The 25,831-nt window shown below is 40.7% G+C and overlaps 1 protein-coding gene across 3 annotated transcripts in view; it reads left to right on the top strand.

The window, feature by feature from the left end:
* OSBPL10 (oxysterol binding protein like 10) overlaps nucleotides 1–9,747 on the top strand; it is a 222,849-nt gene extending 213,102 nt beyond the window's left edge. Inside the window, exon 9 of one of the 3 annotated variants that reach the window (XM_087915370.1) lies at nucleotides 8,388–9,747. In XM_087915370.1, coding sequence (XP_087771496.1) covers nucleotides 8,388–8,435 — 48 coding nt within the window. In that variant the 3' untranslated portion in view covers nucleotides 8,436–9,747. The remainder of the gene's footprint in view (nucleotides 1–8,387) is intronic. The other 2 variants (XM_087915371.1, XM_026717766.2) reach the window with 2 other exon arrangements.
* Nucleotides 9,748–25,831: the final 16,084 nt, after the last annotated feature.

Below are 25,831 nucleotides of genomic sequence, written 5' to 3'. Positions count from 1 at the left end.
TAGAGAGGGGTTAGCCTGGATGGGAACGAAGCTGTATGTACCAAAAACATTGAGGAGCCAAGCATTACAACAAACTCATGATTCCAAGGCGGCGGGTCACTTTGGGTTCGTGAAGACCTTACACCTGGTGAAACGGCAGTTCTGGTGGCCCTCCTTGAAAAAAGACATTGAAACTTATGTAGCAAGTTGCCCAGTTTGCGCCTCAGCTAAGAGACCTCCCGGTAAGCCACGAGGTCTGTTACAGAATGTGCCAGGCCAACTGCCCCTTGGAAGGAAATCTCTATGGACTTTATAGTAGATTTACCTGAGAGTGCTGGGCACATGGTGATCTGGGTGGTGACCGACTTGTTTTCCAAACAGGCACATTTCATACCTTGCACCAAGATTCCCTCGGCGAAGTCATTAGCCAAACTGTTCATTATACACGTCTACAGACTGCATGGTGTTCCTGAACGTATAATATCAGATCGAGGAGTTCAATTTACCTCGAACTTCTGGAGGGAATTTTTGAAGTTAATAGGCTCCACCCAAGGTTTAAGCTCCGCCCACCACCCCCAAACTAATGGGGCCTGCGAGAGGACTAACGGGGTGTTAGAGCAATATCTCCGGTGTTACATAAATTATCAGCAGGACAACTGGGTGGATCTGCTACCTTTTGCAGAAGTAGCATATAACAACTCCGTTCACAGCAGCACTGGTTTTACCCCTTTCAAAGTGGCCACGGGACAAGAGTTTGTACCCATACCTGAACTTCCTCGCGAGAAACCCAATATCCAGTCATTGGATGACTGGATATCTCAACTACAACTCAATTGGCCAGTCGCTCGTAAAGCTCTGGACGAAGCGCATCAATCCCATAAGAAGTTTGCGGACAAGAAGAGAGCCCCACAACAGTCGTATCGAGTAGGCGACAAAGTATTCCTCTCAACCAAGTATCTGCAAACCATTCAGAAATCAAAGAAGTATGTGGGGCCTTTCCCTATTGAGCGAATTGTGAATCCCGTGACGGTACAATTGACGCTACCAAAGACTCTTCGTCGCATTCATCCTGTTTTCCATGTCAGCCTGCTAAAACCCGAACACCTGTACATTGAGACCAACCCAGACTGATCCCCCGTCCCATTGTTGATTGAGGGTGAACAACATTTTGAGATTAAAGAGATTTTAGACTCTCGAAAATGGAGGGGTCGTCTACAATATCTTGTAGCCTGGAAACATTTTCCCCCCTCTCATGCTGAGTGGGTGAACGAAAAAGACGTTAAGGCTCCTGACCTGCTAAAGAAATTTCATACTAAGTATCCTGATAAACCATAAGAATGTATGCAATGCTTAACATATCTTTTTATTCTCTCTTACAGGGACTGATGTCCTTTTTCTAGGGGGGGTCCGAATGTCAGCCTCAAGATCTCTTTGGGTACCCAAACAACTATCCTTTATTTCTCCCTTAGTATCTCTACTGCTAGGCTTATTTCTTTCGGCTGTCATTAGCAACGGGGGGGAGGGATAATTGTGGGGGGGAAGAGAGCTGGAGGTGTTTTGCATTCTTTTACTGTGGGCAGAAGAAGGGGGGGGATTTTTTCTTTCCAACTTTCCATTTCCTTGCTAGCCTCTATCCCTTTTTGCGCAGCTGCGAAGTCTTATCAAAATATGTCAAGGTCAACGGACAGAGGCCTCATCGCCACCTGAAGATGCTCACATGATCATATTCAGAACTTTTAATTGGCAGAGATTTTTGGACTTTGGGGGGTGGGAACAATTCCATTTCTTTGTATGTGTGATCTGCGCGCCAAATTCTCACTTTTGGAATTCCATTTGTAGCTTCCTTTTCATCTTCCAGTAAAAGAAGAACTTTGCTCTGAGCCATGGAGTCTGAGTATTTCTTTCTTGGATTTTGAAAGGAGCACACATTGACATTTACCTCATTAAGAGACTATCATGTTTACCGATCTGATCATGAAATCTGTAGAGGAGGTGGTTTCTATCTTCTATAAAAAGTCCTTACATCTAAAAAACATCCAAGTTACTCAGGAGCTTGCTCTTCCTGAGACCATTATCTGTGAACTGACCTTAAATATCACATTTTGGTTCTTACTATGTTACAGAGCCCCTGATTATGACATAGAACATGTAAACAAACTAAATACACTACTAACATGGGCAGCATCCTGCCCACACACTTTTTTTCTTTCTTGGTGACTTCAATCTACCTCATATTAACTGGATCCTAAACAAATGTACAACTGAACCCATACATGCAACCTTCTACAATGCTGTAACAAATCTGGGACTGGAACAACTAGTAACCAACAATGCTAGGCTAAACAACTGCCCTTGATCTCATCTTCTGCAATAGTTTAAATTCAATTTACAGAATACAAATTAAAAAACCCCTTTCCAACATGAACCACAACACGATTGACTTTTGTCTCAACATAAATCCACACAAAAATCATCACAATGACAAAATCCCCAATTATAACTTCAAAAACGGCAACTATGATCTTATAATCAATGATCTCTCTTCCCTTGATTGGAAATTTCTATTCACCGGATGCAATACTGTTGAAGACCATTACAACATATTCTTACTAGAAATCAAAAGAGCCATCAAACTATATGTACCAATAACAACTCCCCAAACCAGGATAAACAGATTACCCAAAACCATAAGGAAGCTTCAATCCAAAAAGAGATCACTTTGGTGAAAAAACAAATCTGGTCACATTGCCAACTTCAAAAGCTGATCCCAAAATCTATGCCACCAGATAAAAACTGAATGCACTAATTATCACATTAAACAAGAGGAAAACCTTCTATGCACCAATTCCATCCTCGCTTTCTACAACTTTGTAAACAACATACTAAAAGACTCAAGATCCATCCCACCCCTAAAAGGACCTAATGGTAAAGACTGCAATGATGACACCATTAAAACCATCCCTCTTTAACACATTCTTTGGCTCAGTATTTGTAACCAGCAATGGATCACGCCCAGTACTTCCTAGTCGAACCACAGTCAACTACAATGATTTAATACATATCGATTTTACAGAAGACATTGTTGAAAAAGCACTGCACAATCTAAAACCATCCCTATCTATTGGACCGGGCGGAATATGTGTCTACTTCTTAAAAAAGCTATCCACTGCCATAGCCGAACCTCTAAGCATAATCTTTGAAAAATCTTTCAGGACCAGCTCCTTGCCAAACCTATGATCACAAGCCACGGTCATCCCCATCTTCAAAAAGGGAGACCCCAGCCTAGTTGAAAATTACAGACCAATCTCTTTATGCTGCATCACCTGTAAAGTCATGGAATCAATTATTAACCAATCCATTATCCTCCACTTAGAGGCAAACAACCTACTCTCTAATAAACAATTTGGTTTCAGAAAAAAACTATCCTGTAATCTGCAACTCTTACACTGCAAAAACATAACTCGATCAAGGCAAAGCAATAGATGCAATGTACAATTCTGTAAACCCTTTGATTCAGTGGTACATGGCAAACTACTACTAAAACTAAAATCTTATGGTATCACTGGACAACTGCATAACTGGATAGAAGCATTCCTGTCAAACAGACAACAAATGGTCGAAATTGGGGAATGTCCTATCAAATTCTCTACCTGTCAACAGTGGTGTCCCCCAAGGTAGTGTTTTAGGACCAACTCTCTTCATACTCTACATAAATGACCTCTGTGATCATATTAAGAGCAACTGTGTTCTCTTCACTGATGATGTAAAGCTATTCAACACCACAGACAATACTACTACCCTCCAAAAAGATCTTGACTATGTATCAGAATGGTTAATCAAATGGCAACTTCAAATCTCAAACAATAAATGCTCTGTCTTACATATTGGCCAAAAAAAAAAAATCAGAAAATAAAATACAAGCTAAATAGTCAAGACCTTGTTGAGGATCCAAACTCTGTCAAGGACCTTGGAGTACTCATCTCTAATGATCTAAGTGCTAGAGCCCACTGTAACTACATAGCCAAAAAGGCATTAAGAGTTGTTAATCTAATCCTATGTAGCTTTTTCTCTGGTAATATCACACTAACTAGAGCATACAAAACATTTGCTAGACCTATACTTGAATATAGCTCATCAATCTGGAACCCATACCATGTATCTGATTGAAAAAGTCCAGAAATATTTCACAAGAAGAGTTCTCCTCTCCTCTACTCATTGCAGAATACCTTATGCCACCAGACTTGAAACTCTAGACCTAGAAAACCTAGAACTATGCCACCTCAGGTCCGATCTAAATATAGTATATAAAATCATACATTGCAATGTCCTGCAAATGAATACTTCAGCTTCAATCATAACAATACAAGAGCACACAATAGATACAAACTCAAGGTTAACCGCACCAAACTTGACTGCAGAAGATACGACTTCAGCAACAGAGTGGTCAATGTTTGGAATACTCTACCTGACTCTTCCCCAAACCACAAAACTTTAACCCGAGTCTGTCTACTATTGACTTCACCCCCTTCCTAAGAGGGCTGTAGGGGGAGTGCATAAGCACACCATTTGTGCCTGGCATACCTGTCCTATTGTTTCTTTTTATTTTTCTTATAAGTATCTATCTCATGTATTCAAAACTATGTTTATTCTTATACCTGTATCTTGTAAGCGATTGACAAATCAAACCAATCAATCAATCAATAGATAGATAGATAAAAGATGGCTGGCAGCCAATTAGTCCAACCAGAAAAGCCTTGACAGAATTCTTCAGATAAGCCAGTATCTCTACACACAATGCTGGGTCCTTAGAGCGTCTTAGAACGTTTTTGCCTTCTACAGAGCAAAAACCCTTTGAAACCAGGCTTATATTCCCTGAAGGGAGGGGCCATTAATTGGCATTCTTATTCCTGAGTGGCCCTCTGCTGCTCTTCTGTGAATCATCCTGTGCTCACTCGCACTTAGCACAGGCTCATCAGGAACCTCCTCCTTACTGCTGCCGGCTAACCATAACAACCATTTTCACCCTTCCCTCATAATATTGAAAGATTTGTTTAGTTTTTATTGTGTTGTTAATGTATACTATGCCTCTTTTGCTTTGTTGTGCTAGGGGGGTTATAGTTTCCCATTTTTAGGATAGTCCAATACTTTATTGTGTTGCTTTTTAATATGCACTTCCTGCAAACAAATTATATCCAGTTTTAGTTTCTCTAGTTTGTTAAATATCCTTTTTCTTTTTATTGCTGAATTCAGTCCATTTATGTTAACTAACATTAACTTTATTTCTTCTCCTATGTCTTTATTTATAATAGGGTTTAGTTGCTCTTGTCATTCTTATGTCTTTTGCTTCCTTTGGTCTCACTTCTTCTCTTCTTACTCTTTCTTCTTGTTCTTTTTCCTCTCTTCTTTGTCGTCCATTCCTCTCCCCTGCTGCTTCTTAATTTCTTCTGTTTCCCTCATTTTCTCTTCCTCTTGCTCTCGAATGATCCGCTTTCTCTATGGAATCTAATCTATGTCTCTGTTCCTGCCATGTCACCATTGTTCCCTCTGATATCAACCATCTGAAGTTGATCCTTCTTTTAATTTGACATTTTGTCACCAACTGTATTCCTTCTCAAATCTCTTACTTTTCTTGGTATTTGCTTCAAAACTGTTATTCCTTTCCCTTTATATTTCAATGGAGCATCTCTCTTTCTGCAAGATTTCTGTTCTTATAGCTTTCTTTGTGAACCTAACATATACCTCTCTTGGTAGTTTATTTCTCAATGCATATCTGGTTTCTCCTCTAAACATTTCATCTATATCAGTCATCACTCTTCTTTGGTCACCTCCAAGGCCCTTGCTAGCAAGTCTACCATTATTTCTGCTAGGTTTCTCCCCATTTCTTCATCAATGTTTTGGAATCTTAAATAATAGTCAGCACGATCCATCTCCAATGAAATAATTGTCAAAACATGGTCAAGACTATCAGGGAGATCTCACATTTTGTTGAGGCTTTAAACAGGATCCATGGGACCAGATCTCCACCCTAAAAATTGCTTTGCCCCAATGTATTATAGTACCAATTCTGAAGAAGGCAAAAAACCAAAATGTACTGGTAAACTACAACACACACACACACACACACACTGCCTTCTAACCCTGCTGGAGCAGGTGATTGGGCTAGAATAGATATCTCATTATCTTTCTCCTCCCTCCCTCCCTCCATCTTTATTTCTTTTTCTTTTTGTGGCTTCCTTCCATCCCCCTCTCTTTCTTTGTCCCTTTTTCTTTCTTTCACTTTTCTCTTTCTTTTTTTGGTAGTTTTTTTAAGTCTTAAAGTCTCCTTTTTCTTTTCCTCCTTCTCCCTTTCTTCCCCAAATAAGTTACTTGTTCATCAAAGATGGCTTCTTCTTTGTCCAAATCATCTTGTTGTGCAGTCAGTTTCTCATAGGTGCAAATCACCATTTTTAAAAATTTTTAAAAATTGAAAAAGAGAGCCAAGAGAGTCCTTCCCTTCTTGTTCCTCTTCTTTGTATTTTTTGAATTCAATTTTCAATTCATCCACAAGCGATGCCATTGTAGAGAGAATTTTTTTTCTTCAAAACAACCACCCAAGTGTTTTTAGTCCTTCAAAGATAATTTCCAAAAATTCCAAAGTCACCAAACAGTCCAAATAAGCTGTTTCTTTTAGCACTTTCTTCTTTCTTCACTTTTTCTTTCTGGGGTTACTGTTTAGTTGCAATATTCCAGTTAAAATGTATCTTTTAGAAGTCTTGTTAGTATTTAATGATTCTTTAAAATTCTAGGCAATCTCCTCCTTGCTTCCAAATCCTGCTCCAGTTCTTTTCCTCTCCTGCCTGATCCCCCCTGTCTTCACCACCTTCTACAGAGGTGGCTAGCCCTGAAGCCAAGTGGCTCAAGGCACTTCAGCGGCGAGCGCAGGCAGAACCCGCGCACGATTGCAGATTCCTGCCTGCCCCGAAGTGCTGCAAACTGGAAGTCTCCACTTTTCTCTTTCTTTTTTTCCTTCTCTCTTTCTCTGTCTCTTTCTTTTCTCTCTCTCTTTCCCTCTCTCAGGCTCACCCCATTGACTTGGTGCACCGCTCTGCTCGGACTTGCTTAGGCAGGTCCCTCCAGTGCAGCAGGCTCAATGGGGTGGACCTGCGGGGCCGGCACCTAGAACACAGCAGTGGCGGCACATTTGAAAAGTAGAGCAAAGCCAGAGGTCGGTAATTTTTGTTGCAAAGAATCACAAAAGCTTCTGGGTTGTGCACAAGAAGGGACACACATGGCAATGCAATTCAGCAACATAAAATAAAGAAATACAAATAAAACAAATCAGCAAGAAATGGCACTACTAGAATCTAAACAGAGATGGTTTGCCGATTCTAGTCCAAAGATCTGCTCCAGCAGGGTTAGAAGGGTTAGAAGGGAGTGTGTGTGTATGTGTGTGCATGGCTGTCAAAACTCCAAAAACAGGTCAAGCAGCTCTGCGGAGACCAGTCATAAATTAGAACACTTGCTAAGCAACCGGCCATTAAGTGAGGACCACTTGTTTGCCAGTCACCTGGCCATACCCACCCAGTCACATGACCACCAAACCATACCTACCCAGTCATGTGACTAGCAAGCCATGACCAGCCAGCAAGCCACGCCAGCCAATCACATGACCAGCAAACCACACCCACCCAGTCACATGACCAGCAAGCCACACCCTCAAATTAGGCCATGCCCACAGAAATTTGAATCCCACACCTGGGTGGGGGGCACTGAGGATGAGTTTGTAGCACCAATGGGGCGGTGGACTGAAAAAGTTTGGGAACATCCTACATCTAAATTTGGACTAAATCCAGAACATTAAAGTTTAAATTGGTCTATGAGAGCCAGACTACACAAATTTCAACAGCCATTAAATGACAGTAAAGAAATGAACCAATCATCCAGTTTTTGTATAACCTACATCTAGCAGTCGTAGCTTAAGATGAGGCAATGGAGTATCTTTAATTCAGAGAAGCAAAAGTGAAATATGAAAAGCTAAGATACTGTTCTGTAGTGGATGGTATTCATGGAGTATACTTCCAGTATAGCAGCTTATTTTTATATTAAGATTTTTCAAAGCAGGCTGTATTATTAGTCATTATTATAATTATGCTGAACATCTAGATTTCTTTTTTCTACTTTCTTTTTTAAGTTTTCTGTTAAGATGATGATGCTAAAAAGATTAAATCAAAAACAAAAATCTGAATTTTTTAAAACTAAGTAGTGTGTTCAATTTACATCATGAGAAAGTATTGCCAAAATAATGTCAAAAAATATTTTGGATGTCCTTGATATTTTCTTAACAGAGATCTTATTATATTTTATTATATTTTTGACAAGTTCTTACATTAATATAGATGCTTACCTGCAATTTTTGTAATTCTTTTCAGGGCGATGGGTGGATGTACTTTAATCCCCTCTGGAAGAGTCATTGCTAAATTCACCTGGATTCAAATACCCATTTTCTAAAGGCATTAAATAGATGCATTATTTAATCTTCAGATGTGATTGTCGTCTTGTTTATTAAAGCTGCATTTTGTAAATAATGTACCTCAAAATGAAAAACTCAAGTTTATTGAAGAGCCATTCTATATACATATATTAGAAGTTGGCTATGCTTCCTGTGTGTTGATACCATATGTTTATATTGTATATAATATACATATCACACAGACAGTAATTAAATATCTGACCTTTTGCAATGAAATCAGTGTGTACCACATTGCTTGCAGGATCAGACTTCACATTATTATCGCTTTCTAGTATTGATAAATTTTTGTATTTTTCACACTGCCAAAGTTTTGCACTTAAAGCCACTGAATAACTTACAGCTGTAACAGAGCCTGCCTAAAGAACATATTTTGACAAGAATATTTTTGTTAGTTTGTTTGAATGTAACATATAAAAGCAGATTTCTGCCTTTGTGGGTCATTCTGAAACTTTATTTCCTGGTACCATGTAGGAAAACAGAAATATCTAAGCAATTTTGTTAGCCATTGACCCCTTCCTTTTCATTATGTACTTTGTGTACCTAATGTATTTTTGTTGGTTTTTTTGAACAGTGTAGATATTTGATAACTTCATGATCGGTAGATGAACCAGAGATTTCTGAAACAGTTTTAATTTTTCAAATGAATTGAGAGTTGTTTGGCTTCTGTATCCAGTTTTGTTGACTGCATCAATTTATTTTATTTTTCATATTTGTAGACATCCATCTTCCTCAAAGAGAGAAGCATAAATGCAGAACTTACTTATAGGATCATTGAAATAATTTGTTCAAAAAAGGCTAGCTGTGAGGTGACTGTTTCAGCACAATTCCAAAACGTGGAAGGAAAGACTTCTTCCACATCATTTGTTGCTATAATAACCAAAGCTAGAATCCAAATTGTGTTATTTGCTATGAAGTGTTTCCTTGCAATAAAACTCTTAACTTTTGGAGAAAAGATTAGGAAAGAAATTTAGATTCCATAAAATGGTTTGTGCTATTTAGAATACCCATTCTGTTGTACCAGCCAGCTGGTTTGCATAGTCATCTCAGCCAACTAGAACGATGTATGAGACAGCCTAGCTTCCTCAAGATGAGGGAGATGCAAACTGCCCGTAACTTCAGAATGGTCCAACTGATTGTTAATCATGTATGGAGAAGTAGCCATGGGTGGGATTCTACCAGTTCACACTGGTTCTATAGAACCGGTTGTTAATGTCACCAGTAGTTCTAAGAACCAGTAAAACCTACCCCTGCCTGGCCCTGCCCCTCTCTGCTGCTCCTATGGGCCAAAACCTGTTTTTTTTTTTACTGCACATGCACAACATTTTTCGCATGTGCGTGAAAATCATTGCTTCATTCTCCCCCACCCGCCCTCCCTTCACTATCCCCGTCCCCCATCCCTATCCACCGCTCCTACGCTAAAAACCCTGATTTTTTTTACTGCGCATGCACAAAAATCCTTGTCTCATTCTCCCCCTGCTCGCCCCGACTTATAGCGCATGTGTGGTACCTACAAAAATTTTCCTGCCTGGCGCCATCCTCACACCAGCAGCAGCAGCTGCAGCAACAGCAGCTCAGCCAGCCAGCCAGCCATCACTGCCTGCTTTCTGCCTCCCTGCTGAGTGAGTGAGGGCAAGACGCAAGCCCCAGTTGCCACCGCCGCTAACCGCCCTCGCCTGGCCAGTCTGCCTCCCAGGCCGTACCTTGCCTGGACTGCCTCCCAGGCCTGCCTGCCTGTCTTGCCTGGACTGCTACTGCCGCTAGCTGTCCTCGCCCACTCGGACTGCCTACCCCGGCCTCCGAAGACACGGATCAGTAAGTACGACGTCCAACCCGGTCGCTTACCTGCCGCCACCAGTCCTGGTTGAGTGCTGACTCCTGGGATGCCCATCGCCTTCGCTGACGCTCCCTGCTTCACCCGCCTCACCTCATCTTCCCTCAACCGTGGCCCTCCATTGTTGCTGCCTTGTCTTCCCACCACTGATTGGTAAGTGAAGAGGCAAAGCAGCAAGCCCTGCCGGTCCCCTATCTCCTTCTGCTGCTGCCGCCGCCACCAGCCCAGTCAAGTACCAACTCCTGGGCCGGCCACCTCTGCCTCGTCCACATGGCGGCTGCCATCTTGGCTAGGCTGGCGCCATTTTCCCTTGCCCACCATGGCCCAAGGGTTGCTGCCTTGCCTTCCCACCACCAATTGGTGAATGAGGAAGCAAAGTAGCAAGCCCCGCCGGTCACCTACCTTTTCCTGCCACCACTGCTGCCTGGTTGAGTGCTGACTCCTGGGCCAGCCAGTCCTTAGTCTTCATTGAAGACTGAGGAGGAGGACTCCGGCATAGCTAGCTATTCAAGTTGCCTGCCTCATTTTTGGTAAGTTGCTTTTTATTTATGTATTTATTTATTTTTTTAGTATCAAAAATAAATACATAAATAAAAAAACAACTTACCAAAAATGAGGCAGGTAACTTCTTTTTACATTGTTGTTATACATTATCTGTTTCTGCTTAAATCAATATATAGCAACATCAGTGTAACAAGAAGCTGCATGCATGAATTGACTTCCAGTTTGTAGGGCTTCGGCGGCAGCAGGAATCCGCGATCGTGTGCGGTTTCTGCTTGCGCTCGCCGCTGGAGTGCCCCGAGCCACCCGGCTTCGGGGCTAAGTCACCCCTTAGAGGTGACTGAAGATAGGGGAGACCTGACAGGGCTTGAGGGGAACCGCACCTCCCCTCCCCAGCTGGCTTAACTCCCTTTTCTGAAGGCGGTAGAGCAGCGGTCAGAAATGGCCGCCACAAAGAAGCACTCATCTGGAAAAGAATGTGCAGGAAGAAGCTAAGAAGTGAAAGTTTTGGCTGATCGGGATAAGAAGCAATATTCAAGATACCCTGGAATTTAAATTTTAAAAAAGGATACATCGCTCCCAAAGAAGATCCAGAAGCAGCGAATGAAAGGGAAAAGGGAAAGTTTGTTTTTTCTCACTCTCCTTCCTTATGGTGACAGCAGATGAACGAGAAATTGGAAATCCCGCTTTGGCAACAGCAGGTAATTAAACTGGAAAATTAAAGCCAAGGGGACAATAAAGATTTCTGATCACTGAAAAAACTTTTTCTTGCTATAAGTGGGAAGGGAGAGGAAAAGAATAAGAGTAAGATCTTGCTGGAGGAGACTGCTTGGAATTTTAAAAGAATCTAAAGTTAAATTGTAACAAGACTTCTAAAAGATACATTTTAATTGGAACTTTGTAACTGAATTGTAGCCCCAGGAAGAGGATGTGAAAAAAGAAGAAAGTGTTAAATGAAACAGCTTGTGTGTATTTGGACTGCTTGGTGACTCTGGGACTTTTGGAAATTATATTTCAATGATTAAAAACACTTGGGTGGTTGTTTAAATTTTTTTTTACAATGGTATCACTTGTGGATGAACTGAAAATGGAATTCAAAAAATATAAAGAAGAGGAACAAGAAGGGAAGGGCTCTTTTGGCTCCATTTTTAATTTTTTAGAAATGGCAATTTCTACATAGGAGAAACTACAAGAACAAGAAGATTGGGACAAAGAAGCCATCTTTAATGAACAAGTAACTTTATCTGGGGAAGAAAGGGGAAAGGGGGGAAAGAGAATGGAGAATTTAAGGCCTAAAAAAACAACCCAAAAAGGGAAAAATAAGGTGAGAAGTGGATATAATGTTAGAATTCAACAGAAAAGAGGAATACAGAAGAGGGAAATGGAGATGGAGAGACAAGGGGGTAAAAAGGGCAGAATGAAGAAGCAAGGGAGGAAGGATGGGAAGAGAAGCTACAAAAGTTTGAAACAAGATGTAAAGAAACAGGATTTATTTAGAGATAATGGGTAAAATATAACAAAATGAGATTCTGCAAAGGTACATAAGACTGTATTGTATTTGTATTAGAAATAATGTTAGAAAATTGGAATAACATATGATTATAAAATGGGATAAAATATTCAATGTAATTCAGTGAAACTTTTTTTTTCTTGAACAAAATAAATGAAATGAAATATGAGAGAATTGATTTAAGAAGGAATGGGAACATTTTAATTACATAATGTTTTAAAATATAAGTGAAATGGAGGGGAAGTAACTACGTAAAATTTATAACTGTTCCCATAGAAGCATGATACCTATTTGAAAAGGGATGTGTAAAATGTTTAAGATTTAAATGAATATTAATTTTAATGATAGAGTTCAATTGGTATGGATTGTTGTTTTAATTATACTATATATTTATATTTTTTTCTTTTCTTAAAATAGTTTTAGAATGTACTAAGCAGAATCCAAATGAAAGTTATGTATTATATTAAGTGTTAAATTTAGGGGAAAGATATAAAGGCGTCACACTCCAATCACTGATAACAGGATAAATTTTGTGTTAATGAGAAAAGATAATAGACAGCTGAAACTGGACAAAGGATATAAGTATAATGATTTAAATTAAGATGAAATAAATAAAATAGAATTAAGAGAGTGAAAAGAGGGGAGAAGCTATATAAAAATGTAGAATGGTAATAAGATATGGAATGGTATATAAAAGTGAGCATGAACTTGAATTTATGTCTGTATGAAGATATGTAACCCGGGATCAACCTGCTTTCAAAAAAGATGTTTTATGTTTTTCATGTTTCGTGTTTTGTTTGTATATGTTTTTTAAAAATTAATAAAATTTTTGGGGAAAAAAAGAAGTTGCATGCATACATAAATGATTTTTTTTTTAAATAAAAGTTTTTTATTTTTTTTTAAACATAAAACAAACATAAAACATAAACCATCTTCAGTTACCATCTTCAGTGTGTTGGCTGGTACAAATCACTTCTGCACAATCTCTGCAATCTTTCCCTTCCAATTTGCATTAATCCTTATATCATAAATCCATGATATATATTTATATTATTACTAATATTACATCATTTATGTGAACAAATCACCATTTTTACTTAATCTTCTTTATAATGTTCATTTCATCATCACCAATCTATTCTATAACAATATATCCTTACTTTACCTTACCTCTGTAATTTTATTATACTTATAACATATTATAAAATATTTCATAAATGAAAAAGCAAAGCAGAAACAAATATCAATAAGTACAGCAGTGTAACAGAAAAAATATTTAAATTTCTTTGTATCGGCTTATTTCTAATTTTGTTAATTATATCAACATAATTATTGTATTTAATTATTGTATTTAATTCATACATAGCAATGATCATTCTCCACCTAATTTCTACCTCTTATCTCTATCCATTTCTGCACATTGTAATTTTTTAATTTCATCTATGGGGAACGCTTCATTTTTCCACTATTGTGCAAACATAATTCTAGCCGCTGTTAACACGTGTAACATTAAATATGTATTATACTCCCTTTATTTATGTGGGTACCAACAAATATATTTCTGGTTTTAAAATTTAAATCTATATGTTGTTATGCTGTCTCAGCCAGTCTATGGGAGTTGGATAGTTACTTAGGAATTATGAGCTGTCCCCTTAAGGGAATGCATCATGGTAAATATAGTTAAAGGTATCCTGGGAAATGTAGTTCATGTCATGTGACCACATCTGTAATCCTGATTGGTCACTAGTTTGACTCTCGAGGGGTTGGGGAGAGTTGTCCTCATTCTTTGTCTGAACTCATGGCACCTTCTTTCTATCGCTACGAGATGGGTTAGGAGATAATCATCTTTTACTACAAGGCAGATATACAAAGGATTGGTCATAAAAGAAGAACTTTGTCACAAATGTGAGTTATGAGGATACCTGATAAACCAATAAATGTTCTTTGTTATAGACATCTTGTTGAGTTATCTCTCTGCTTCTGCACAGTTTATGAATCCACCTCTGTACAAGATACAGGAAAGTAAAAGATGAATCCTAACCCATCAGAATAAATTTGTTAATTTTAGATTTGTGATAAAGCAATGTAATATTGAAGCCAGGAGTGAATATGCAACATTAATCTAAACCTGCATTTCTCATCGTCTCTCTCTGTGAGTTACGGGACTCTTTACACGCTGTTTGCATGATGGGAGGGGTTGGAATTCCCCCACATGCTACAAACAAAGAGAACCAGTAACCCGCCCACCCCCCCTTCTCCATTTACGCAAGAGACTTTCAAACATCCTATTCTCTGGCTTAATCTGTGTCTTCCCATTGTTGGCCAAAGTAACCTTACAGCATGTTTGGAATTGAAGGAAGGGGCCAGGTATTCCCCATCTATGTCTATCTCCAGTTACAAATCCTTTCCAAATGCAATGGAAAGCTTGAGAAATCTTGCATGTATTGCTAAAAAGAAACGCTTCACATTCTTATGCTCTCGGCTGCTTCAAGAGGTAATAAAGGAGGCCTCTCCAGCTATTTTACAACCACTCTGGCCAGTTTATTGGGGGTAATAAATCATTAGTGAAGGACCATCTTCAAAGACATTCCTTCCCCCAAGTCACAAGGCTGATTTACACAAACTATTTGAACAGAATAATTCAAAGAGCAATTTCTTTTGTTTAAAAGCCTAACTTTCTTCATCTCCTCCTATCTTTACTAAAAAATTAAAGGCATAACACGGCCACAGTGCATGCAACTTAACTGAAGTATTTTTCCTAATGAATTTTTCCCTTCCAGCGAAATCGGCTGACATTCAATTATTAGCTTACAGCACCATCTGAAGTAGGCAATAAATTCCTTTAGGCAATCAGCAAACTTCATAGCCACGAGGCTCCCCCGCCAAAGAGTGAAATCAGACTCAAGTAAAGCAGCCTAAATCTCCATCTGGTGATCAAGAAGAAATTTACAGTGCAGTCAAATAATTCTTACCATTTTTTTTCCTTTTCAAGGGTAGGCAGGAAATTCTCCCCTCTCTTTTTCCTTCCACAAGGAAGTAAGACATAAGCAATGCAGCCCACAGCTACATCTGGGCTCAAGGAGAAATTTCCCAGACTTTGATTTTTTTTTTACACAGTTTCTCAAATATTGACCAGAGTGTTTCTCCAATGATAACCCCCTTTTTGCAACTATTGTGCACCATTTAATCAACTCAATTCAAAGGTCCCAAGAGTAACTGCAACCTAACATGGGCATAGCAACAGTGTCTTACAGACCCTCTGCTGCCACCTTGTGAAGCAAGCGACCCTTATAGGCATATTTCTGCGTTCTGCCCTCAAGTCTTCATGATGCAACCTCTAGTGCCCCCTTCTGTCGCAAGCTCACAACACACTCTAGAAGCAGCCATACTGTGTGCTGTGCTACCATTGCCTGGACTCTGCAGTGCCACCTACATGCTCAAGTATTAAATCCAGCAGCAATTCTACTTTCTGCTACCTGCTTGCAGCGCCCCTAGTACAAAAAAGGAATTGCACAAAAAACCACTAAAATTTTCCAAAATTCTTCCTTTGGCAATTTGAAGTATGGCAACTTCCTCAGCCATGACAGATGTATCTGATGTACCAGACGACCTGAATCCTCCACCCACCCTTGTTGTAAACATGGAGCCTGGTTCCCAACAACCGCCTTTAGATGTCCAACCCTATGGAGAAACCGCGATACCTCCGAAAGCCTACAACCTCAGAAAGAGTAAGAAGCTTACCAAATCCATGGAAGAACACTTGAAGAATGATTGGCAGCAGCAATATTGCCGCTACACAGACTCATGGGTGAAGCTTGAGAAGATCTGTGATGCCCCAATACATAAGCTGCCCCCCGAGAAACTCCATACATTGCTAGATGATCTAGATGCCCTCTTCGCATGGTAGAGATGCTGCGAAAACAACCTCAAGTCCATCCAGTCAAGACTGGGTGACCCCAAACTTCTAATACACATCTAATACTTCAAGGAGTTTCATAAGGAACGCAAAGACTGTGTCAAGAAAAGCAAGACAGACCTCCAGGCAGCGCTCCACAATGCGCTTCAGCAGGGAATAACGTCAAGGGAGCAGGCCACATCCAACATAGCTCCTCGACCACATGTGTTTTCTTCCCTCCATTCTAAACTGGCTAGATTGTAGGCAGGTTCTAGTGTCTCAAATCAATTCTCTACTGCCGGCTCCCACCATCCTTCCAAAACATCCTCCCATGGTAGTGGCGTATCTTAGACTTCCAAAGCAGCAAGTTACACTGAATGAACTGTAGAAGCCCAAGTTGAAGCTGCAGCAGCAGAGGCAGATTTACGTATTATGACAGAGGTGATACGGCAGAAGGCTGAACTGGCCAATCAACAAGCAGAAATGGCCAAAGCTCAAGCCGATCAACAAACCTAAATGGCCAAAGCTCAGGCCAATCAACAAGCAGAAATAGCCAAATCTCAGGCCCAAGTGGAGTTACTCAAATGACAGAGATGGCAGTGAAAACAGCGTGGGCTGCAGCATGGCAGAAGGCAGCCAACGCTGCCTCCCTCAACTTTGACCTTGAAGAGTTGGGAGAAGAGAGCCCAGATACATGTGTCAAGGCCTACGTGGATGAGCAGCACTTGCTACAAAATGAGCAGATGGAACTGCCTCAGTTGTCTAGCAGTCTCCCACAACCAGGGAAGCAGAGGGATGAATCTCAACCACAGACTCTACACGTTACTTACGCAACTAATGTTGTACGACCTAAAGTACGAGATTCACTTCCCTCCAACATCAAACCTTCCCCAACTGATGTTGTACGTACTAAGGTCCGAGATTCTCTTCCCAGCACCAGCAGCCCTACTCCAATGCCTCATGGCCTGCCAGGTGAGCAAATTAGCCCACCATTGCTCACACCAACTTCTCACCAAGTTGACCTGCAACCAATCACAATTGCCACACTCAATCCTCAGGCTAAAGAGTTCTCACCACAACCGCTAAACAACTCTGATGCACAGTGTGGAACCTACACCCAACCTCAAAAGGTACTACCTACGTATGTGGGGGCGGATGCTGATCTTTTCATAAAGTACTCTGGTGAACCACGTACTGTCCACAACACATGCCCTCGAGCCAGAACGCCACGCCTACGATGACGTCATATGAAGAGATGACTTGCCCTCACAGAGAAGTAACAGAGAACCGTCACTAAGGTGTGGAAGGTTAGTCTTAGCAGCCAGCAGTGTGTACAAATTCAATGACAAGCCAGGCAGAGAATACCTACTATGGAAGTCTATTTTCATGAGCACCACCCAAAGTGAACAGCTGCTTCCCAGTGAAGAACTTAAATTTCTGTTGGCATGGCTAGGACCACAGTCTAGCTACATGGTGAAACAAATTTACACAGGCTTAATTAATGACCCAGACACTGCTCTAAAAAGAGCGTGGGATGCTTTGAATCAGAAATATGGCAAAGATATGTTGATGGAATACTCGCTCCTAGAACGACTTTACAGTTTCCTGTGTATCGCCATCCACAAAACCCGAAAACTAGAGGACTTTTCCAACATCCTTACGGAGCTGCAAACAGCCAAAGAATGTTCTGACTTACCAGGACTGGCTTGCCTTGATGTCTTCATAATGCAAGAAGCAATCATCGCCAAACTCCCAAAAGAAATATTAGAATAATGGGTTGTTTTGTCCAATGCCTTTCTGGCTGCAAACCGCAGATACGACCCACCCTTTGCCTTTCTCCAAGAATTTGTCTTCTAGCAAACAGAGTCCTGCAACAGCTTCAGAAATCTTTGCCTCAGACGCAGAGTTTACCAACCTAACAGAGACCACTACTGCAAATCTGGACCTCTCCAGCCTCTACTGCACATCTCTACAGATCATCACCAAAAGTCAACACATAACACCGAGATCGACTCCTCATCTACACACAGTTGGGGAGAGAACTCACCTGATACAACCCACTTTAGATCTCTGAACACAAGGAGTTTTGTCCTATGCATAACACTCGTCACTCGCTGAATAGCTGCACTTGGTTTGCAGCGAAATCGATGACCCAATGAAAAGAATTGCTAAGAGAGTACTAATACTGCTACAAATGTTGCGAATCCAAACATTTGCCCAAATACTGCACAACCAAAGTGCAATGTCACATCTGCAAAAGTGACCAACCGACCGCGCTGCATCCAGACACCGAGCCACCATGGCAGATATCTCATAACTCTCCTTCAGACAAAGATCTGCAACGTAACACAGAAGCATGCAGGACTCCTCGACAGACTGACAAACCGCAACCAAACCAAGCATGAGTGTCAACTGCACAGCACTCTGCGCCGACTCACCACACCCTCATTCATGTCTTCCCATCTGCTTAGCCAAATTATACCCTGAAGGATTCCCCGAAGATGCCGTGAAAATGTATGTGCAGATAGACACTCAAAGCACCTGCACCCTGGCCAAACCTGCGTTCTTTGACCTCTTTGAGGTACAACTTCCTTTCACTGTATCAACATGCCATGGACCAAGAAGCATGGCACTGAGGAGATCTACTGGACTCTGCATAGAGTCATTGGATGGAAGTTCCCAGTCCCCACTACCTCCTGTATTTGAATGTGATGGGGTACAGAATGACCGCAGTCAGGTTGCAACACCTGAGTTCATAAGCAGCATGCCTCACCTACAGCATCTGGCTCATCACTTTCCCACTCCAGTTCCAGAGGCTGATATCCTACTCTTGCTGGGAAATAATGCCCCATGCGCCTTTCTCTTCTCTGAGTCAGCGGCCCTGTAGACGGCCCAGTGGCCATCAAATCTCCACTAGGTTGGAGGATCGTAGGAATTGTCAGTGATGCTCAGATGCAGACTCCAACCCAGGCAAATGCCTTAGTACCACCCATTCCAACAACCTTCCGATGCCCTTGGTACCATTGAAAACAAGAATGACGTTCCAGCCTAAAAGGCTGCTGCTGATCAGTACACTTTCACTAGGACACCCTAAACGGCCGCCAGTAACCAAAAGACTTCCACTAAGACACTCTACACAGGCATAAACCTCCGTAATGCCCTTTCCAACAGCTTCCTGATGTTCCCGATGCCCTTTGACATTGTGGAAGCAAGAGTACCATTCCAATATAAGTTTAAATTAAATTAAATTTAAACACACACCAACCGCTACCTCAATGCCCAATCCCACAACCACCCAGCACAGATAAACTCTGTGGCCAAAACACTAATTGCCAGAACCAAATGCCTGTCAGACAAGACACACATAAAGACTGAACTATGCACCCTGACTAAAGTACTGACAGCCAACGGCTTCCACAAAAGCAAAATCACTGGCTTGATCCACAAAAACACACTGAGATATAATGGAGACCTAGAAGATGAACAGACATATGGAACAGTTGTCCTAAGAGGTACTACAGACAAAATCAGTAAGATACTACAGAGGCATCACATCAAGACTGCCTTCAAACCAGACAGAAAAATAGCAGCCATCCTAAGAAACCCCAAAGATAAAATTGACCTGGAAAACCAAGGCATCTATGAAGTCCCCTGTGCACCATGCCCTGCCACATACATTGGACAGACCAATAGAAGAATAAGTACCCACCTAGATGAACACAAAAATGCAGTAAAAAAGCTGGAACACACTTCCTCACTAGTCCAACACAAGAAAGCCACAGGCTATAGCATCGACTTCAATGGCACCCAAACCCTAGCCACTATAGAAAACCCCAGCCACTATAGAAAACCCCAGCTACAGAATTATCAGAGAAGCCATAGAGATTGAAAAAAGACCTGAAAGCATGAATAGAAGAGATGACTCCACCAGACTGTCGATTATCTGGAAGCCTGCACTCTCAAACAAAAGAATCTCCACACCACAAGCCAGGCAAACACCTGGGCACAAACAGACTCCCCCGATACCTCCAGCTCAAACACACTCCAACAAGGCACCCAGATGAAACCTAGCTTCCAAATGATGGCCATCCATTTACTCAGAGCCAAGCCACACTAAAAGCTTTCCTTTTTATCTTAAGCCTCTAGATGGCAGTGTTTCTTTGTTTGCTCAACTTTCACTTCTATGTTACAATATAACCAAAACAGGAAAAAAGTTTAAAATTCCTTATTAGAGAGAACAAAGAAAAGCAACAAAAAAGAAACAAATTCTCTCTTTAAAATAATTATTAATATTTGTTCTTCATTAATCATTAGTTAAAAAGTCCAGTCCAATTTAAGAAGAAATCCTTTAATATTTTATGTAATAATCAAGACATCAGGCTTTTTTTGCCGCTATCCCTCTTCTGTCTTCAATATTTTTTTCTTCCCCCTTAGAATGTTCTCTTTCCCAAAAAAGAGTTATTAAAAATCCCACCCAGAGCTGACACTCTTTCCTCACTTCTTCCGTCCCTGAGCTGTCCCAACTTTTCAGCAGCTTCAATCACCGCTTCCTCCACAGCCAGAAAAGAGAGCTTCTCCTGGATCAACCAGGGACTTTGCGGTGTCCCTGGGATCAGCAGGATGCGCTCTCCTCAATCCATCTCTATGGGACGGTTCGGGTTCAAAAGGACTGTCCAGCTGCGGAGATATTGACGCTGGTCTCGGAGCTCCAAGTTCGTTCGTTGTATTATCACAACGTCAGCCCTGCCCCGGCACCTCATTTCTTGTTGGGTCTTGCAGGCGCTTCTTCCGGCCCTTGGTGCTGGGTGTGTCTCGATTGCTTGGGGAGACGCATGACTTGCTCTCCACCCCAAGACACTGGCTGACCCACACTGCAGCCACAATGCCATTGCTGTTGCCACCTCCATGGCCTGCCTGCTGTTGTCACAGCACCTTGCACAGCACAGTGAATTTAGCATGCTTCACAATGGGTAGATAGGGGTCTCCTCTTCATTGTAATGGTCTCCTCCTCCTGGATGCGCCCATTACAATGAAGAGCCTACAATGTGACCCTGCCCCATTCGCCCCTGGCAACAGCAGCAGCATTTGCCGAGGCATAGGTCAGGCCAATGTCTCGGGTGGAGAGCAGGTCGCACCTCTCCCTGAGGGACCAAGGCATATTCAGCACTAATAAGGGACAGAAGAAGTGCCTGCGAGACCCAGCAAGTGATGAAGTGATGGAGAATCAGCCCCGACCACTTCTCTCCGCTGCAGTGCTTCCCAGACATGGCTTACAACTCCAAGCCCGAAGTGGCAGGAGGCGAGGGCTGATTTTAGTGCAAATTTACTGCAACAAAGGCCCATTACAATGTGGAGCCACAATGTCACCCTGCCCCACTTACCCCTGGCAACAGCAGCAGAGTCAGCCACTGTACAGGTTGGACTAGTATCTCAGGGTGGAGGGCAGGTTGTACATCTCCCCAAGTGACTGAGGCATGTCCAGCAACACAAAGGCCGTAAGTAGGCTCCCGCCATTTCCTGCTGCAGTCTGTTGCAGCGAGATTTAGCTAGAGATGAGGTGCCAGAGAATCAGAGAGAGAGAGAGAGAGAGAGGAGGCACAGTGAGACAAAGACACACAGAGGCAGACACACACACACACACATGCACAGAGAAAGAGAGAGGCAAAGAGAAACAGAGACAGACATACACACAGAGATAGAAAACAAGACAAAGACAGAGAAAGAGACAGAGACACACACACACACACACAGAGAAAGACACACACACACACACACACAGACCTAATCTTAACCTATAGTTTGGCCTCTGAACAGTGTGGGACCATGAATTGATCCCGTGTTTAAAAAGTTTGAGGACCCCTGCTCTAAAGGTAAGAGCTGTCCACTCACTCCTATCTTTCCATGAGCTCTGCTGTTGATCTGACCAAATGGGGGAGTTCCACACTGGAGATGGCTGCTGGATTGATGGCAGATCCACTTCTCCACCTTGGTCTCTGTTCTCTGGTTATCATATCGTTGTATTTATTCTCTTTTGTCATAATTTTACTGCTCTATTATTTGTCTTCCCTTTTATTATTGTAAGTCTCTGGAGTAGCCCCATGGCGAGATAGGTGGCAAATAAATTTAACAAAAATAAATTTAAGCAGCATTTTTTATTTCCCTGTATGGATCTGCACAGAGAACAGTATTTGAGCCTAGATTTCTTGTAGGACTTCCCATTTCTTTTCTCTTTTTTTGCACGTTTTTCTTTTTCTTTTTATAACAAAAACAACAAAAACAACAAATAAAATCTTTCACTTGCAGTGTGTCATCTAAATATATATATCTTGTGCACATAATAATATTTGTATACATTTCTTGTTAGGTTTATATTCATATTATATTCTAGTCAACATTATGTATCATATTATATCAATATTACAATGTCATTAGTTTTTTTATTTCAATTTCCAGCTAATCCCAACTCTTGCTCAATTATATTCATGTTATATCTTATTCAGAATGTTCTATTACAATATATCATTATTAACAGTATTCTTTAATTTCTTACTCTACTTTCTAGCCATTCATAAAATAAATATCAAATCTTATAATACTCCCTTTCTTCTTGCTCTCTAATTGCTAATGTTAATCTACTCATTTCTGCACATTCCGATATTTTCTTAATCACCTCCTCTTCCAACGGAATTTTCTAATTTTTCCAGTTTTGAGCAAATAAAATTCTAGCTGCTGTTAGTATATGTACAACCAAATATGTTATTTCTTTACTATAATTCTCAGGCAAAATTCCCAATAAAAATATATCAGGCTTTAAATCTATATATTGTTTTATCATCTTGTCAGGCTAAAGAACTTTTCCCATTCAATCAACTAGAATGAACTTTTGAAAACGTATCAAAACATATCAAAAGGATTTCTTTACTGAGATGAGACAATTCATGTAGGGGTTAAAAGCAGCATCTAAGGTCTCTCAGGCATGCATAGATAGATAAGGGAGTTTAAAACCCCTCCCCTTATCTTGATGTGTATTTAGTAAAACAAAGAGCCAACATGTTAATTCCCCCTCACCCCATTTTTAGAATGATCTTTTTCAGAGTTTCCCAGGGCATACCTAATTCCCCCACCCCGTTTTTAGAATGATCTTTTCCAGAGTTTCCCAGGACACATATCACTATGGAATTTTTATGGTCTCTTCATCTCCTGGCTGTCTCTCTCAGAGGTAATAGGTTTTGGCCATCTGGGTTTTATCCCTCCACTGTATCATGTGTAGGTTATACAAATTCAATATAAGATTAAATATATTCAGGTTACATCAAGAAGGATTTCTTTATCAGTCTCCCCTGCTTTGCTTCTTTTATTGAAGAAATGACAGATACATGTATCTGACATCCTGCCCTCCTTTAAAAAACAGATAGGTCTACCTGGAAAAAAAAATCATGCATTACATTTGCAATTTAGGATGGTTTATCAGGGTATTTTAGATGGAACTTTTGTAGTAATGTGGGTGCTTTTACATGTCGTTTGGCTACCCACTCATTTTCTGAGGAAGGAAGGTGTTTCCAAGCTACTAAATATTGTGTGGATTCATGGTGAGTGTGTGAATCAAGGATATCTTTAAGTTCAAAATGTTGTTCCCTATGTACCATGATAGGAGTTGGAGGTGTGGGGGGGTCTGAGGTTTGAAGTGATCTCTGGTTTGAGCAAGCTACAGTGAAATACTGGATGAATCTCCCCCCCTTTTCTTCTTTCATTGAAGAAATGACAGATACACGGATCTGACACATCTTTTCCAACCATGTGTGTATTTTAGTCCAATACCTTTTGGCTTCTGTACATGTCCACCACATATGGTAGTATGATCCAGGTATCTGTTGAAATTTCCAACATTTCGCTGATTTATCTTTAAACATCTTTGCCAATCTTGCCAGGGGAAGATGCCACCTGTAAAACATCTTATACAAATTCTCTTCATAAGCTGTTGACACTGTTAATTTATAATTTCTATTTCATAATTTCTGCCATTTATCCAAATCTATCCCATATCCAAAATTTCTCCCCCAAGCAATCATTGTTTCCTTAACTTATTCTTCTTCTAATTTCACTCCTAATAAATAGCCATACAGTTTTTTAATCATCTTCTCTTCAGTACCTGTTAAAATTTTATCTAGTTCAGTCAATTCTTTGTAAAACCCATCTATTTTAACATCTTTCTCATATCTAGAATGTATTTGCATGTATGAATACGAATTCATATTCATCCCTTGTTCATCTAATTCTTGTTTTGTTTTGAGTTCACCCCTTTCATTTAAAACATCATTATATCTAACAATGTTCTATTTTAAAGACATTTGGATATGCAAATGCCTCCATTGTTGATAACCAGACTGGTATTTTTAAGTAGTGTTGTTCCCTTATTTTCTCCCATATTGATAATAAGGCATCTCATACATAATGTCCATGTGCCTTATTTTTCTTATATCATAAAAATACATGCCAACCCAATTGTAAATCATTCTCTTCCAATGTTAACAGCCTAGTATTTCTTAAAACTATCCATTCTTTCATCCACATCAGTACTATGGCCTGATAATGTAATTCCCAATTGGGTAGTCCAAAGCCTCTTCTTGTTCTTATATCTTGTAACAATTTTAATTTAATCCTCATTCCCCCCCCCCCATGTATATTTCAATATCATTTTATTTAAATCCTCAAAATATTCTTTTCCCAATTTTATTGGGATTAAGTATAGTACTCTTGGTAAAATATTCATTTTGATTGTCATTTCCGACAGTTTCTTCTGATACCATATCGAAGAGCATTGGCATGCTCCAGGCATTTACTAAACATCATTTTCTCCAGCGCACCTATCATGGTTGACTTGCTACTCAGCTCTGCTTACAAAAAGACAACAGTAACAGGAAGTGGGGAAGAAGGCAATGGAATGTAAAGGAGATTTGGAAGGAAATTCTGGATTACGAGTATGCTGCCTGGAAGCATGAAACAGATTCAAACCTCAAGGAATGTCTGAGGCAGACAGGCTGTTTCCAAAATAAAGCAAGTACAACTGATTGGTGGAAAATGGACAGTGGAAGGCAGGGGCTGGGGGGAGAGTTTTCCAATGCTGTTTGCACTCAAAAAATGGCATTTCTACTTTGTCTACTTGGAGAAAAAAAGTTTATTTTGCTGTTTAATGCAGTGGGACAGTTGACAATAAGCCAGTGTAATACCCTATTTGGGATTACACGAGGAGGTCAACCTCAAAATGTCAGCTAGGGCCAAAGACACAGAAGAGAAAAAGAAGCTGGGAGAAATCCCAGCTTGGGAAGAGTGCTTCAGAGTGGCTAGTGTCACTGCATGATGAGGGCATCTCTGAGCTAGTTGACCTCAATGCTTTTATGCAAGCCCTATGTTAGTGATTGGGGACAAACCCCCAAGCAGAGTGTGCAGCAGCAGTCAAGCCAGGCAGCCAAATGAGAGAGGCTGGGCCCAAGAGTATACACACGCTGGAGACAAAAACTGTTTGTTGTTTTAAATAGTTGTTTAATCCATTCAGAGTATAAGCATTGTCAATCAGTCCATATGTCATTCACAAATATATCCATCCAG

Source organism: Pseudonaja textilis, chromosome Z, assembly GCF_049901715.1.
Source record: "Pseudonaja textilis isolate UNSWEBS1 chromosome Z, rPseTex1.2, whole genome shotgun sequence".
NCBI lineage: Eukaryota > Metazoa > Chordata > Lepidosauria > Squamata > Elapidae > Pseudonaja > Pseudonaja textilis.
Note: the sequence above shows the minus strand (reverse complement) of the source record. Positions and strands in the feature narration are given on the sequence as shown.